A 16,202-nucleotide genomic window follows, 5' to 3' on the forward strand; every position below is an offset into this window, starting at 1 on the left:
GGCAGGAACAAAAATGCTCCATTATCAAGTCAGTGAAAGAGTAAATATCAGTTCCAAACATTTTTCATCTCTGGCTGTTATGATGTCAGACTTAATCTGACGAATGATAATAAAATAATATCAAAGCTGATTATTAAAAGAAGGACTCTTTGAGGGATGTGACAAAATACATCAGAATGACTTAGGTCATGGGGTTTTTAACATCCCATTGTCAAATTCAAAAATCATATGTAAAAATGAACTAAAGAATATTAAATTCAAAGTGACCTCACTAATCCTCCATTTACATGTGCATTAAATGCAGTTATCGCACTTAATTTATGGGTTAAAAACTCTTTAATGTTAACATGTTTTCATGTTCTTTGTACCTCACGTGTAAAATGTGAAACCTACAGTAAATCATAGGAACACATCACGTATGAACTGATGTTCCATGTAATAAAAACATCCTTTTGTTCCTGACACAGTGACACTGTGACAGCTGTAACATATCCAGACTAAAAAAATCATAAACGTGTCAATAATAATGATAATTATTTATGTATAGTACAAAAATATATGTATATATTTAGTTTATGTTTTATGTTTTTTCATCCACTGACACAAATTTGTGTTTACTATAGTGAAAAGTTCATTCTTGGTAAGATTCACCTGCAGTGGAGAAGGACTTAGATTTAAGTCCAGATTTCTCTGCATGTAGCTGCAGGACGTTCTGAGCAGTTCCTGATGAATCGTGTCTGTTATCAACAGACTGAAAAAAAACACAGACCAAGAAGTTTATTGATGGATTTTTACTTTTGAAATGAAAGTCACTTCACAGGTGAATTAAAGTTTCAGTTTAAATGGAACTCGTCAGCTGAACTTTCTGTACATTTGGTCTCAGGCCACTCGGATCGTGATGCGAACGTTTGAATCCGAATTCAATTAAAGTTTCCAGTAATGTTCAGGTTTGTGACTTCACAGTGACTCAGTGTGCAAACAAAAACTGTACGCATCACAGGGAGGAGGAGTGATGTCATCACTTTCCCATCATGCCCTGTGTGTGTGTGTGTGTTCATGCCAGCAGCTCCCTGGTGACAGCTGTTCACCGTTAATGTGTTTCCACGGCAACCAGCTGCCGCTAATGTGTTATTTGTTAGTATCTGGAGAAGATGAAGATGATGATGATGAAGGCTAAGATGAAGTCAAGTCAGTTTTATTTCTACAGCTCAGAATCACAGATTGACTGACATAAAACTCCCCCAGAGCAAAAACTCGAACAGGAAAAATGGTTGAAAGCTCAGGAAGACGAGCAGAGGAGAGATCTCACTTCAGACAAACAATGAATAAAACTGGTTATTACTAATGTCAAAATATTTTCATGAAATCAGCAGCAACTTTTTCTTAAGGAAAGAAAGAAAGTGTGTTTATACATTTAAAAACAAGCCTAACTGTTTCCATGAACTTCTCACTTCATTTCTTTTCTCACGCTTCTATTTTCATATCTAGTTTCATATTTTCATCAGATGTTCCTGAAGCTGGTGAAGGTCAAAGATTACAGACAGGAAACAGCAAGATGCCATAATGACAAGAACAGCAACAAGATGAGGGTTCTCAAGACAGACCAACAGGAAACAGAACAATAATACAGCAACAATATCTACCGCGCCTGGAGTCACGCAACAAACAAAAAGCAACGAAACCCCACTGAGATGCTCAGCCACCGGCACTGTTAACGTCGAAGTAAAAGTCAGCTGGCTGTTGGTCAACTGCATGTTAACGGGGAATTTAAAGCTGACAGATTTATTTCACTGCCACAGGTGAATCCTTTGAATCCTGCTTCAGGCATCGATCACTGATCATACGCAACATTTTGCTGATGGCACTTAGAGAAGTTTGACTTGTGTTCGTGCTACGTTGAGTCTTTCCTGTGACCGAGTGTTGCTGGGATTCCCTGATGTCATTTCCACTCTGTCTCTCTGCAGCAGAACATTTTAAACCAATACAAAGTGCTTTTTCTACAGCATTAAGTCGTGTTTGTTCTGACTAAATGTTGAGTGGGCGACTCTCTGCTGCTGCCTCTTTGTTTAATGGAGATATCAGCGAGTGCTAATGAAGTCTGCTAATCCTCTGAACGCTCCGTTAATTCCTGTCCTCTTCAGCCTAACATTCTGCCGTTGTATTTGTTGATGGCTGGAAGACGCTGCTGCTGCTGATAGTTTTATTGTTTTATTGCTCAGACTCCATTTAAAGTCAATAAGTACTAATGGACGTTTGTTTAACTTGAATGTCAGCGTTCCTTCATCACCTCGCTGCCCACCAGCTGTCAATCAAACACGCCGTGTCATGTGACCTGCTGGAGGAGGAGACTGAGGCTTCAAAACAGCAGCACTCAGAGGACCAGGACCAGAGACAAGTCCACAACCAGAACCAGGACCAGCGGAAGATACCAGACCAGCAGACAGTAGGAACTTTCTCTTCTCCGTTTCTGATGTTTGATTCTTCATCAACAGGTTTTTACATTTCTTCTTCTCCCATTGATATTTGGGCAGGTATGCAGTGTGTACGTTGTCCCGCCATCTTCGTTCTTGTGGTGTTGGTCCTGTGCGGCCCAGCTGTTTCCTCTCAGCCCGACAGAGACCAGGACCAGTACCAGAACCAAGACCTGGAACTGGAGCTGCGTCATCACCGGCTGCTGCAAAGGGCTCAGAACGCAGGACTCCTGTCACAGGTGAGAGATGCAACAACAAATCAGAACACTGAGAAAAAAAAACAACTTTAAAGACGAATATCTGGACGTTGTTTATTCTGAAGGTCTTATTCTCATGGGGTTACAAATCCTGACTTTATTATTGTGCCACAAGTCCTTCCACATCACTGTTAACTACTGGGAATCCAACTGCAAAGAGCTCTAGGTTTCAAACATTTCAGAGATTGGTATGTGCTTTGATATATGGTTTTGGTATTTTGATGTTTTCGTAGGTTAGAAGTGATTTCCTTTTGTAAATAGGAAATCAGAGAAATAGTTTGATATTTGATGAAATTCAAAAACATAATTGAAGCTCACGTGCCACACGTTTTTTGGTTTACAAATCGTAACTTCCTCAAGTATCCCGAAATGGGCCTGTTCAAGACATAGTACGGTGCATAACCCACCTGAAAACCCATACGGGGCAGAGTTTCCTAGTGATCACAACTCGCTGGACACAGAAGAGAAATTTAAAAGGAACATTTAAGCTGTTACACAAACTGTAAACAGAGCTATATCCTGTTTCCACTTTGACCCTCCTCACTTGCTTTCGTTGTAACACACTGAGGAGGATGTTAGTAGACTCTTGGTTTTCTCTTCTGATTTAAACCAGACTCATTTCAAACCTGCCTGGTGTTTGTTGGACACTAAACTGTCCCCCCGTCTCTCCAGTACAAATAAGAGTATTAAAATAACAGAAACAGAGTCAGAGCCAGTTCTTGCAGACTCATAGTGAGAGGACCCAGAATCGAACCATGAGGTACTCCATCACCATAAAAAGCTGATGATAATTTGAAAAAGACTAAAAAGTGGTAATTTTATGCTCTTCTCGTTTGCAGCAGCGTGGAGGCTAACAAACATTGTGTTCTCTACATTTTATTTTATTTTATTTATACTTCTCAGTATGATGTTGGAGTAAAGTTTGTTTTTCATCTTTTATCTGATAAGAAATTAATGTAAATTGTTGATAATTGTACATTTATGGTTTTTAATTTTCCAAACACGCTCAAATTAAGCTTATAACCGTTTATTGGAACAGTATGCATTCTACTCCTGCTCATGTGATGCTATGGAACAAATTAACGGAGCCTCAGATGTGCAATATTTCATGAACATCAACACATATTAAAACATTAAACTCATCACAACAGTAAACTCATCCAGAGGGAGGCAGCAGCGAGGATGCAGGGTGTATGTTGTTGTTTCAGCTTGAATGAGCTGCAGATGATTATATGGACCGCCTGTGGTGAGAGATGTTGCAGAACGAGGACATGCATATGTTTGGAGGGTGTGTGGAACACGTGACTATAAAATGAGTTATGTTAAACTTAACTTCAGATCAAAACAAGACATAAATCCTACATGTGTCCAACTGGTAGGTACATTCAGTGGCTTATCTGAGGCTTTTAATCTCCCACACATGGTCTTCATCAGCAGATGGGGTGGGTCTAAAAGTTATGACTGAAGATGGCAGCTGACAATCTCACCATCAACAACATCAGTCTCATCTGCTGAGAAAGAACATATGATTCGGTAGAAAGCTCCAGTAAGAGCTTCAGGCAGAAATCTGTCAGCTATGTGCTCTGACGTTTCCCACAGTTTGAAACTGTCTGCCTGGTTCTGAACTCTGCTCTCACTGCTCTGTGTGTCGATGTTTTCCAGGAGTGGAGTAAACGTGCGGTGGAGGACCTGCTGGCTCAGATATCTCTACCTGAGTCTCCCCAGAGGGAAGCGGAGGTGGTTTCTATGGCAACAGGAGGAAGGATGAACCTGGAGCGGTCCGTTGACCCACCCAACAACCTGCCTCCCCGCGAACGCAAAGCTGGATGCAAGAACTTCTACTGGAAAGGCTTCACTTCCTGTTAAGGGCCGCCCAGGTACCTGAGAGTCTGTTTAAGCCCCACCCAGGTAACTTGAATTCTGTTTCTCACCTGTCCACCTTTTTTTTTTTTTCTTAGCTGAGGCCACACCTTCACCAGACCAACCGACCAATTCCAGATCACCTGACCTTCACCTGAGCAACTGGACTGACCAATCAGTGGCTGTCTGGCTGCAGTGTACCTGAATAATTAATGTAATTATCAATTAAAGAGAGAAATCAGTCAAGTTTGTGGCTCCGCCTCCGTCTGTCCTGTTTTGAAACACCGGTGATGAAAATACTATAAAACACAGATGAGACTGATTATTGATTATAGAGAACAGAGATCATAGAATCAGACATCAGACAAACTTTACTTTAAATTGTCTAAAACAACCAAAATAACCCTCAAAGAAAAAGACACAATGTCCAGTTGTGTTCACATGTTCACATGCTGGACAGACCCACTCCCCCCATCCCTGAAAATAGACTTCCAGGAGCACTGGGAGCACTGGGAGCACTGCGAGCGCTGGTCAGTGACTGACTGATCAGTGCATGTGTGGAAACAGCAGCAGGTTTCAGTGTTTGAACAGAGAGAGAGGGTCGAGTCTAATTAACCTTTTAATGGAGATTAGGGAGAGAGAGCAAATATTGACTGAACACATTAAACACTGTTGAGTGTGTGTGTGTCTGTCTGTGTGTGTGTGTGTGTGTGTGTGTGTGTGTCTTAGACATTAAAGTAAAATACAAACTAAACTAACTAAACTAAAATCTCCAGATTCTTTAGCTCAGCTGTCAAAAACTTACTTTTCATTTCCAAACATGAGATCAAGTGTCAGAAACATCATTTAAATACTGAACTTCAGGAAGCTCAGAGGAAGATGAAGGATGGCGTGTTTGTTTTCTGGAGCAGCAGGTGTTTGTCTTTTAATTGGCTCCTGGAAACACGTTTCTATTTTACGCCTTTTTCATTAGCATGTTTAATTTGTGTAAATGTCTCTGCACGTGTGTATTTATGTGTTCGCAAACTGATTTATGACATAAATACGCAGCATGTTTGTTCGTTTGTCTGTGTAAAAGGATCAGAAATTTAAAGTTGACCTATGTCACATTGTATAAGTATAAAAGTTCTATGAAAATGAACTTTATTGTTGTTGTTAATTCTGATTCTGATCACACAACAAACACAGAGAATAATGATGATTTTTAGTTTCTGTATTCAAACGTGAATAATCAAAGATCACTGACTGAACCTCTGAAACTTTTGTGTATAAAACTAAATTTACTGAATCTTCCAGTTTTAATCAAATAAAAATAAAATGAACAGGAATAAACTCAGGGACTGTTCCTGCAGCTGAAACTGAAATAAACTGAAAATGATTGAAAACAGATTAAACTGTTATCAGGTGGAGCAGAGTGTGTGTGTGTGTGTGTGCGTGCGTGCGTGCGTGTGTGTGTGTTATCTCACTCTGTCAGCTGGTTGCTTACTGTCTCTCTGTGTTTCCACGGTGATGAGCGATTCCTGCTGAGGAGCCCTTCAGCAAGTCACTGTTGTCATCATCATCGTCACTGTTTTTCTGCTCGTGCTGTTTGTCTCCTCACCTTATTTTTGTTGTGTCTTTGTGTTTGTCTGCGCAGCGACAGTCGCTCAGGTCCACCTGTCTGCAGCAAAGACGACTCCCGCCATCAGGTCTGTGTGGAGCGATGAGGACACAGGAACCACATTCCCTCCGCATGCGGCTCAAACCGCTCACCGAACAGCCACTGGACAAACCAGCAAACAGGACAAAAACTTTATCACTCATGATTAATAAAATGGTTGTGTCTTTTAATCACACAACATAAATGAGTTTGGTAAGGTTTAGTTGTTCATATGACACAAACCAGGACCAAACAATCAAATTAAAATCAACAAGAGAAAGAAGGATCTGTGGTTTCAGGGTGTGGAAACCAAACTGACCCGACTCAGTGTGGTGTTATACAGTGACGTGTTGTGGTTGGTACAGCAGGTCTGATGGATGTGTAAGTGTGTGTGTGTTTTCCTGCAGCTGATTGGAAACAGCAGTTAAAGAATAAATTTAAATAAGTTTGTGATGGTCTGATTTCGGCTGCTGTCACACTTAATCACGTTAGAGCTGGTTCACACCGTCGGCTGAAATCCGCTCGGCTCCACAGGAGCACGCTGATGGACGATCAGTTTCTCATCCGCTCAGGATTTATTGGGACAAACAGATAAAACGGACCTGGTGTGATTTGACGCCTCAGAGAGTCAAAGAATCAGGATGAAGAGCAACACTGTTTAAAGTGGTCATTAATAATATGCACGAGAAGATGCGAAGTGATTTATGTCCAGTTTTATAACAAACATGATCACTTGAACATTTTGTTTTTCAAATCTGTTCAGCTGAGCAGTTCTTCACTTTGCTGCCTGATTTCTTTGGAACATGAACGGAGAGAACCAGTGAACTACACCTAGATCAGATGTCATCGTCTCACCTGAACCTGTTCGCAGCTGTGGATCTGAAAACCTGTTTGTGTTTGTGCTGTGCTGAAGGTATTTTCTGATTCAGGATAAACTGTGAGGACGTAACAGTTTGAAATGTCCTTTACCACATAACCATTTTCTTTGAAACATTACAGAAATAACTTCTGCAGCTTCTGTCACTCGAGCAGTCGGGAGCTGTGGAGGCCTGAAGGTTACGGAATAAATGTGGGTGGAGGAAGTGAAACAGCAGCGCTGCCCTTTACCACCACCCAGGTGCCCTTGAGCGAGACCCTGAACTCCCGACTGCCTCCAGCAGAGCTTCTCAGGGGTCAGAGGGTCAGACTGTGGACTTTTACTCTCCATCTCTCTCACTCTTAAAGACACAGAGACCGTTTCATGCCTTTTTACTTGTCTCAGCCAAAAATCTGCTGCTGCACTCCAGACTGTTCAGAACCAGGACCAAGAGGCTCTTCTCAGCCTGAAATTACATCTATGATCTTCTAGCACCACATGAGCCAGTGCAAAGCTTGAGTTTCCTCAGGCAGAGGTCTGTCATCTGGTCCAGGGTCCTGGTGAAGAACTGAAGGAGACGGGGGGAGGTTCAGTTTGACCTGCCTGAAGAGAACAGGCCCAGCCGAGTCTGTCTTTGAAATCCCTTTTTAAATCACACTTTCATGGCAGAGACTTTCCTGATTTTCTTTGAGTTTTCACATTAATTTGTCTTTTATTCAGTTATAATCTTCTTTTTTTGGCAGTTCACTGTGTGAGTGAGGGGGAGTCTTCAGGTGTTTGATGAACGGAGCTCCAGGCGTGACAGAGGTGGACGATGGTCCTGTCCTCGGTCTCTCAGACACTCTGACATGATGCTGATTAAATTTGTCTCTGATCTTTGTGTCTTTGTTCTCGGTCACTCTGACATGATAAACACATAAATATGTGTGAAATGCTCCTTTAATGGGTTCAAAGGTCGAGTTGGGGTGGGGGGGCGGCGGGTTGCTCTGCGTCATGCTGACACCCCACTGAGGTGCTGACCAATAAAACGCCTTGCTGTGGGCCGACCAATCAAACGCACGGCTGGAGGTGAATGTGTCCGTCAGTCCAGACTAATCAATGAGCAGGGACTCAGCGGGCGAGTGTCCGTCAAACACACACATACACACACACACACTGATTCACCTCATCCACATGATTAGCTGGTCACCACACACCATGTGACCCCCCACTGCCACCCAGCGGGATTCTGGGAGAGCTGTTTAGACAGACAGACAGAGAGAAAATGTCCTCCTGACAGGAAGTTAAAGACACAATCAGTGATCTGAGGAAGGAGACAAGGAGGCAAGAGGAGAGGAGGCAAGGAGAGAAGAGACAAGGGAGAAGATGAGGAGGTAACAAGGAGGAGAGAGAAAGCAAGGAGAGAGGAGACAAGGGAGAACAGAAGGAGATACAGGGATGTGAGAGGAAGCAAGGAGAGAGGAGAAGGGAAGGAGGAAAGAGGAGAGGATACTACGAAAGGAGAGGAGAGGAGACAAGTAGAAAAGGAAAGGGGAGGAGAGGAGGAAAGGAAAAGAGGAGAGGAAACAAAGAAAGAAAGGAAAGGAAAGAGGAGGCAAGGTGACAAAGGCAGGATGAAACTGGAGGAGAATCCAGATCCCTGATTGGTTCTTTACTGTGTGATGTAAATCAGCTGATGTAGATTCTCAGTCATGTTTCAGTTAATGGAGGAGAAGTAATGAGGACACACACTGCTGCACAGCATGACACACACACACACACACACACACACACACACACACACACACACACACACACACACACTCACACACACACACACACACACACACTCAGTGTATTTGCATTTGAGCCCTGAGGTGAGAACATTTCAAACTAAACTTCTCTGTGAAGGACACAGCTGCTGTGTCTCATCCTCTGATCCCACAGGGTTGGCGGTTTGATTCCCAGGTCCTCCACTTGTTGAAGTGTCCTTGAGCAGAACCACAACCTGAACAGAAGAAGCTGGATTTGAACCAGAAAGTTTCTGGGCACCTGTTGAGCATCTTAACCCACTGATCCTGATAACGATACCGGAGACAAATTCAGAGCCTGTGTTTGATGTGGTTGTGAGACGTTTCAGGGCTCTTTGAGGAAGTTCATGAGGACTGGGAAAAGCTCAGGGGACATTTGTTATGCTAAGCCAGGACTTCTGAGAGGGTTTGAACAGTTTGAAGTCCCACCTGGATTTGAACTAGTAATTTGATAATTACATCTTAGCCCACTGAGCTGCAGGGACATGTGTCCATAATAAAGAGGACAACAACAGTTTTATTGAATAATCATCCTTTTTTTTGAATAATGTTTTTTCTGGACTCTAACTGTCCCTGCAGAGGATTGAGCCAGGGACAGTCTGTCCACATGGTCTTAAACCACTACATGAGTCTTCTTGTGTCAGGTTTAGTTCTAAACCCACAGATTTACAGCTAAAGACTCTTTCACAGAGATCTGAGAGTTCACGTCGTTGTTCATCTGTGACATTGAGGGAACACAGAGATCACCTGGTATGAAAGCTCGCTGGCTGAAGCAAACAGCTAGTGTTTTCAGTACATCTCCAAATGTCCAATACAAGCATGAGGACAAGAGTGAATAAGGGTGAATACTGTGAAGTGAACGAGGAGGAAAATGTAACTGGTTTTATTCTCCACTGTCCTTTAACTCATGAACAGACATTGTTTTAAAAAGCTTGTGTCCCAGACTCAGATTTGATTTGAAGTTGGAACTTTATCCTTTGTAACTAAAACCTCTCTCTCTGCTCTCAGCCCTCCTGTCTCTCTGTCCGTCGTCCTCTGATGCTGATCAACAGGCCGAACCAATCAGCCGTCAGAAACAGACGGCCGCTGTAATCCCACCAGTCACAGAGTCGTTTCCGTGGTAACAGAGTCGGACAGGTGTGAAATGTGTCCTGTCGTCTGCTGTTATCTACCGGGCGGCTCAAGTCCCCGTGGCCATGGACCACATGATGGTGGACCACAGAGTCGCTGCAGCTTGAAGAGGACCTCTCCGGTTGCCAGGACACAGGGAGACAGGTGGTGACGCTGCCGTGGTTACCAGGTGTGAGGATGGGTGTGGTTTTTGCGTTAGTGTGAAGCAGGAGGCGGAGTGAGTTATTTTTTCAATGATCCTTAAAATGTGAAAATCTTAAATCTATGTCAGCTGTCTGTGGGGCGAAAGACTGACCTCACACTATCATGGCAGCAGTGGAGACACTCAGTCAGCCAATCACTGAGCACCACTGTGTCCTCTCTCATCATCGACAGAGGTGGTGTTTGATTGGTTAATCAGAGCACAGAGACATCGGCTGCTGCCGGTTCTGATGACCCGAGCAACAAGACGTCCTGTGGCAAGAGTCTCGGCGAAGGTTGTGGAAACAGCAACGCGTTCATGTGTGGAAGAGTTTGTGTTTGAGAAGAAATAAGACACCGAGGGAAAACAGAACCAATTAAAGAGATTTATGATGTGTTTGTGAGCGGGAGAGTTTTCTGCTCGCAGAGCGGAGGTGTGATCAGTGTTTGTAGAAACAGTTTAGCTGCTGTGATTGAAGCTTCATTACTGAGACTCCCACAGATTGAACAGTGTTACAGATGATTACGACCTCTACAGGGTGTTCACACAAGTTCACAGCTCAAATCCAGAGGCTTTAAAATGTTCCCGCTGGAGAACCGAGAATCCAGAGAGGTCTGCGCAACTAATCTCAGACACACAGGCCGCAGTTTTAAAACAAGTCTGGACTTTTAAACGTTCTGTTTGTAAAATGTTCTGTTTGTTGAGCTAGTTTCATTTTGGTCATTTAATTATTTTACTACTAAGCAATAAGAGAGAAACAACAAAGGTCTCCAGTTGGACATGAACAGGAGACACTCGTGTTCAGGTTGTCTGTGAGGTGATATCAGAGACTTGGCTGTAAGTTGAGTACCAAACTTTATTTAGTGTTGATGGTGAACTCAGTGGACAGATGTGCGAGGATGCGAGGAGATGAGAATTTTTTGAGGACGAGGGTGAACCGAGGCGAAGGTGTAGAAAACGATGAGTCCAGGTGTCAGGTTCAGGTGAATGAAGCTACACGAACATTCACTTCACTCTCTGTCTGAACACGGCTTCAGCTGCGCTTCACGTCTTTGTGGTTCAGCAGCTGTGAGTCAACTTTCTGAGCCGAACGCCATCACACTCACGAACTGCACCTGAAGCAGGTTTTTCGCCGCTCATTTCAGTTTATTCGACACACAAACACCAACTGTGAAGAGAGAAGAGAAACAATAAGCAGCTGTGGAGGCGTCTGTGAGCAGAGATAAAGATTTAATATCTATTCAGATGAGTGTGTGTTTGTGTGTGTGTGTGTGTGTGTGTGTGTGTGTGTGTGTGTGTGTGTGTGTGTGTGTGTGTGTGTGTGTGTGCGCAGGTAAATGGTTTTTCAGTGACAGACCTGCAGGCAGCAGGATGACTATGTGTTGATGTGACCAACAGACTTCCTAAATTCTGTGACGAGAAGTCCTGCCCACTGACTGTGACAGAAAGGACTAAAGAAAAAAATAAGGGATGAGGAAATATTTATTTAGAAACAGCTGATGCTTCACTGAAGGTGAGACTTTATGGACAGTTTGACTCATAGATGGACAGGGACGCAGAAATGGTCACAAAGATGCAAAACTACTGAGAGAGACACAAAACAACCACAAAGAGACACAACATGGCCGCGGAGACACACAACCTCCACCCGTTTTATTTAAAGAGAAAAGAAAAAAGTTTTTTTCTGTCACTTTTGTTGAAATCTTCCTCAGTTTGATTTGCTTTGTTCACTCGTGCTCAGATTTCACTGACACGTGTCATAAAAGCAAACAAATAAAAATCGATCCGTGCCTGATGGAAGGGGAAATGAATGACACGTGCCCACCGGGGTCCGCGAGCCTCCGACTGAGAAACTCTGTCAACTGAGCAGCAGGAAGGAAAGAAAAAGTGTTTGAAAACGGATCATTTCACTAAAGCGGGAAGCGATGGAAACATCATCATCATCATCACTCACCCCCCCAACCCAGGACCCCCTCCTCCCTTCCCCCTCCACACACGGTGATCAGTGACGTCAGAGGGGCTTTATAAGAGCCGCTCTAACGGGACAGACCCAGAAGATCCACCGACCCGCAGACAGAGAGACAGACAGACAGACAGGTGATGAAGATGGTCTCCTCCTCGCGCCTCCGCTGCCTCCTCCTGCTCCTCCTCTCCCTCACCGCCTCCATCAGCTGCTCCTCCGCCGCGCAGAGAGATTCAAAACTCCGACTGCTCCTGCACCGGACCCCGCTGCTGGGCTCCAAACAGGTCCGACACAGACACAGACAGACTGAGACAGGGACAGAGACACAGAGGACATTCCTTCAGTGAAACTTTTCCATTGATTTTCACTCGGTTTTAAGTGTAAACTGACTCCATCACGAGCTTTAGATCATTTTTCAGTTTGTCAGTTTCAATCTACTGCTGAAACTAAACACTTCAACACTTTTATTTTTAATTATGAATTTAACCTTTAGTGACTGAGGACAGTCTCAGTCCCTGCAGAGAGACACTGAGACAGACAGCTTTAAAATCAGGAACAAAATGTCTAATGAATTAATTTAACTTGAACTGATTCATTATTTTTGTCTTTAGACATCAGGGGGAAAATGATTGAAGATGTAAATCTGACCTGATGAGCTGATGAAAAAATCTGATCAGTATATAAAACATGAAATCTTCTAAAAACGGACATTAACATTTCTGCATCAACATACGTCTGCATGTCTTCATTACATGAAGATATTTTAACCACGTAAATGAATTTAAGGGATCAGACAGACAGGTGGACAGACAGGGGGACAGAGAAGGGGACAGTTAAGTTTTGTAACCGTCCTCTGCTGCTTTGAACATGAACATATGAAACCAGCAACAAAAACAACCAAATGAAATATGACTTAAAATTGTGAATGTCTCTCTGATTTACAGGTATTCATTTACAGTAAGGTGGCAGACAGGTGGACAGACGGGAGGACAGAGTGTTTATCTGTCTGTCCCCCCATCCATCTGCCTTCACAGTGAGACAGGTTTAAGTTTCAGTGTCATAGATAGAAGATGATGGACATTTAGTTTTATTTATATTATTTATGATAAGTTGTGATTTATTCTATTGGATAATGATTTGAAGAATAATCAATCGATGAACTGTTTGGGTGAGAACTGAATCCAGACATCAGGTCTCTGCCGTGCTCTCGGTCACAGGATGTTTTTGGAGGTTAAATTATTTCCTTTAAAATGATTTTAACCGACCATGAACCTGAACACCCGATCGTGTGAAACAGTTCAGGGATTTTAAACAGAATAAATTATCCTTGTGCGTCGAGGTCGAGGTTATTGTCCGTTCTCTCAGCTGGAAGTCGGGTCTTTAAATCCTTTATTTAAAAAATTGTAAGAAAATTCTCCTCTATTCACCTGCTGATTAATTCCTTGATTCTTTCATTAACTGCTCAGCCGATAAAATGTCATAAAACAGAAAAAAAAATGTCTGATTTTGTTTCGACCAAGAACCCAAAACCCAAAGAGATTCCATTTCTGAGACGGATAACAAAAACCTGGACCTGGATTCTCTGAGGTTTGAAATGTTTGTCCTGAACCTGCAGATTTTTCTCCTCATTATGGACAGAAAGAGACGCAGACTTTTTTTACAGTGTGCAGCTGGTTATATTCACAAACGTGTTCTTATGTTAAATATTCACTGCAGAGACTAATCCTAATCTGAACAGGGGCGTTCAAATCTTCGGCAGGTCTCTTAGCGGGTGAATCCATCATCCTGAGTCCAGAGCATCAGGTCCACATTAGGCGGTTCATCTGATCTCAGCGGTTCTGGTCTGATTTTACTGCAGCTGAAACACAACAGAAGCATCAATCACATGCTGAGACTGTGTCTTTATTTCCTTCACTCCATCATCTCAAGCCTGCAGTGAACGTTTTGTTTTTTGGTTTTATTTTTTTGAGAGACAGTGAACGTCATAAGGTCAGTCGCAGCCTCACTGACCAACTGATGCATTTATTTAACAACAAACATCCAAACAAACATCCCGTAACTCTCTGGTCTAGACGTCAGCCCCAGTTTGTAACTGAGAAGTCTCAGTCAGCGTGAGACATTGTTACCTCTGTCCTTCATGTTAAAGGTTCAGAAAAACAATAATATTGTCAGTGTTTGTTCAAACACCAAACCAGGCTATGTTTTCATAGGTTTTCCTGGCAGCGCCCTCCGGTGGTAACCGATGTAAACAACTTAAACGAAAGAGGAGGCAGGGCAACATTAAAGGGGCCAAACAGAAAATATCACAGCCATAAATAATAGAATCTGCTCTTTATGCTCCTTCAGTTAGTTTTTATTATGACACAGCAAACTGATGATCGCATCTCGTCTCCTAGCAACAGTCAAAGATAGTTTCTTTAGACCACGACCACCATCTTTCTCCAAACTTCGCCATTTAGTGTTTAAACCTACATTTAATCAGTTTTAGACTTTTATCATTTTGTTGAACAGCAAGAAAACGCTGTTCAAACCAAAGATTTTTGTTTTTATGTCCTTGTCATTAAAGTGTTTTACTCTTAGTGACGTCCTCGGGATGAATGTGACCAGTGTGACATCTTCCTCAGTTCTTATCTTCTGGATTACCTCTGCATGAGCCTTGTCCTTCCTTTAACCTTGATTAGTAATGTTGCTCGTCCCTGTTTGTCGTCTTCATATCTAATATTTTTGTGACTGATCTTTCAGGACTTGTCTCGCTCCTCCCTGGCGGAGCTGCTCCTGTCAGACCTCCTGCAGGTGGAGAACGAGGCTCTGGAGGAGGAGAACTTCCCTCTGGCTGAAGGTGAACCCGAAGACATCCATGTTGACCTGGAACGAGCCGCTGGCGCCGGGCCGCTGCTCTCCCCCCGAGAGAGGAAAGCCGGCTGCAAGAACTTCTTCTGGAAGACCTTCACTTCCTGCTGAGAGCCTCCTTCGCCCTCCATCCTCCACCTCCACCTCCTCCTGCAGACACTGTACAGAAACTGTATGGATCAGACTATCAATGATTAGTTTGGATGAATTGTTTAGATTTTTCTGAGCTGATTCTTTCTGAATGTAAACTTGATGAAACTATTTTTAATTGTTGGTTTGAATAAAATCTGTTTGAGACAAACAGTCGCTCGTGTCTGCTGATGGAGGAGGAGAGGAAATAAAAATCTTCATCAGGATGAAGAGCTGCAGGTTTTTATTGGAGCTGATTAACGTCTGAGCTGAGGGGGAGATTCACGATAAAACAACAGTTAATGAAGGTTAATAAACACAGAGGAGACTCCATAGCAACCAGAAAAGAAAGGCTTTTGTTTTTAATCAGTCTTTCTGCCCGAACATCGCTGATAGCAGATCAGATAATAAGATATGATTTTATTGATCCCCAGAGGAGAAATTCATGTTACAGCAGCACAGAGACAGAGAGGAGACAGGAAACACACACAGAAGTATTTCAAATTAAAAATATTACATTTAACAACTGGATTCAATACACGCATTAAAAAAACCTGCAGTTGTTTTTCATTTCAACTTTATTTAACCAGGCGTCTCTAAAGATGCATTACCTCCAATACAAGACAGACCTGGTCAGGATGGTGCATGGTTACACACGAACACACATCATTCATTTACATAACACAACCAAACAGGACCTGAGAGACCTGAGAGATAAAACCCGACTTCTTTAACACTCACCTTCCTCATGACACGTCACATTGATGTGAAGGCAGCGTTTACACACACAGATGATCCTGTAGTTTTACCAAGATCTGAAGAACCTGCAGGGAAACTGAAAATGATCCGTGTGGACGATCTGGTCTGACAACTGTTAGAAACAGGAGAAAGATGCGCATACAGGACGTCGCCATCATCTAAACTGTCTCGCTGCAGAGGGAAAGGCTTTCTTAAAACATCAATAGAAGCCTGATTATTATTGAAAGGTCATTGTTAAACTCCGTCCAACCAAATCACCCCCCATCTTCAGACTCTGGATGTTTTAATGTTGACCAGATGAAGGGATCAATACTGG

General features: G+C 42.9%; 2 protein-coding genes across 2 annotated transcripts; both read left to right on the forward strand.

The window, feature by feature from the left end:
- Nucleotides 1-1,997: 1,997 nt before the first annotated feature.
- Nucleotides 1,998-4,794, forward strand: sst1.2 (somatostatin 1, tandem duplicate 2). The gene is made up of 4 exons (XM_041046828.1): nt 1,998-2,443; nt 2,532-2,710; nt 4,391-4,605; nt 4,687-4,794. The coding sequence occupies exons 2-3, from the start codon at nt 2,534-2,536 to the stop codon at nt 4,592-4,594; spliced, it is 381 nt and encodes a 126-aa protein (XP_040902762.1). The 5' UTR covers nt 1,998-2,443; nt 2,532-2,533; the 3' UTR covers nt 4,595-4,605; nt 4,687-4,794.
- A 7,491-nt stretch (nt 4,795-12,285) lies between these two features.
- sst1.1 (somatostatin 1, tandem duplicate 1) lies at nt 12,286-15,109 on the forward strand. The gene is made up of 2 exons (XM_041046747.1): nt 12,286-12,432; nt 14,891-15,109. The coding sequence occupies exons 1-2, from the start codon at nt 12,286-12,288 to the stop codon at nt 15,107-15,109; spliced, it is 366 nt and encodes a 121-aa protein (XP_040902681.1).
- The last annotated feature ends 1,093 nt before the right edge of the window (nt 15,110-16,202 follow it).

Source organism: Toxotes jaculatrix, chromosome 9, assembly GCF_017976425.1.
Source record: "Toxotes jaculatrix isolate fToxJac2 chromosome 9, fToxJac2.pri, whole genome shotgun sequence".
NCBI lineage: Eukaryota > Metazoa > Chordata > Actinopteri > Toxotidae > Toxotes > Toxotes jaculatrix.

Coding starts and splice junctions, on each gene's coding strand:
- sst1.2 (XM_041046828.1), top strand. CDS start 2,534: ATGCAGTGTGTACGTTGTCCCGCCATCTTCGTTCTTGTGGTGTTGGTC. Junction 2,711..4,390: donor ACGCAGGACTCCTGTCACAG/GTGAGAGATGCA, acceptor GATGTTTTCCAG/GAGTGGAGTAAACGTGCGGT.
- sst1.1 (XM_041046747.1), top strand. CDS start 12,286: ATGAAGATGGTCTCCTCCTCGCGCCTCCGCTGCCTCCTCCTGCTCCTC. Junction 12,433..14,890: donor CGCTGCTGGGCTCCAAACAG/GTCCGACACAGA, acceptor CTGATCTTTCAG/GACTTGTCTCGCTCCTCCCT.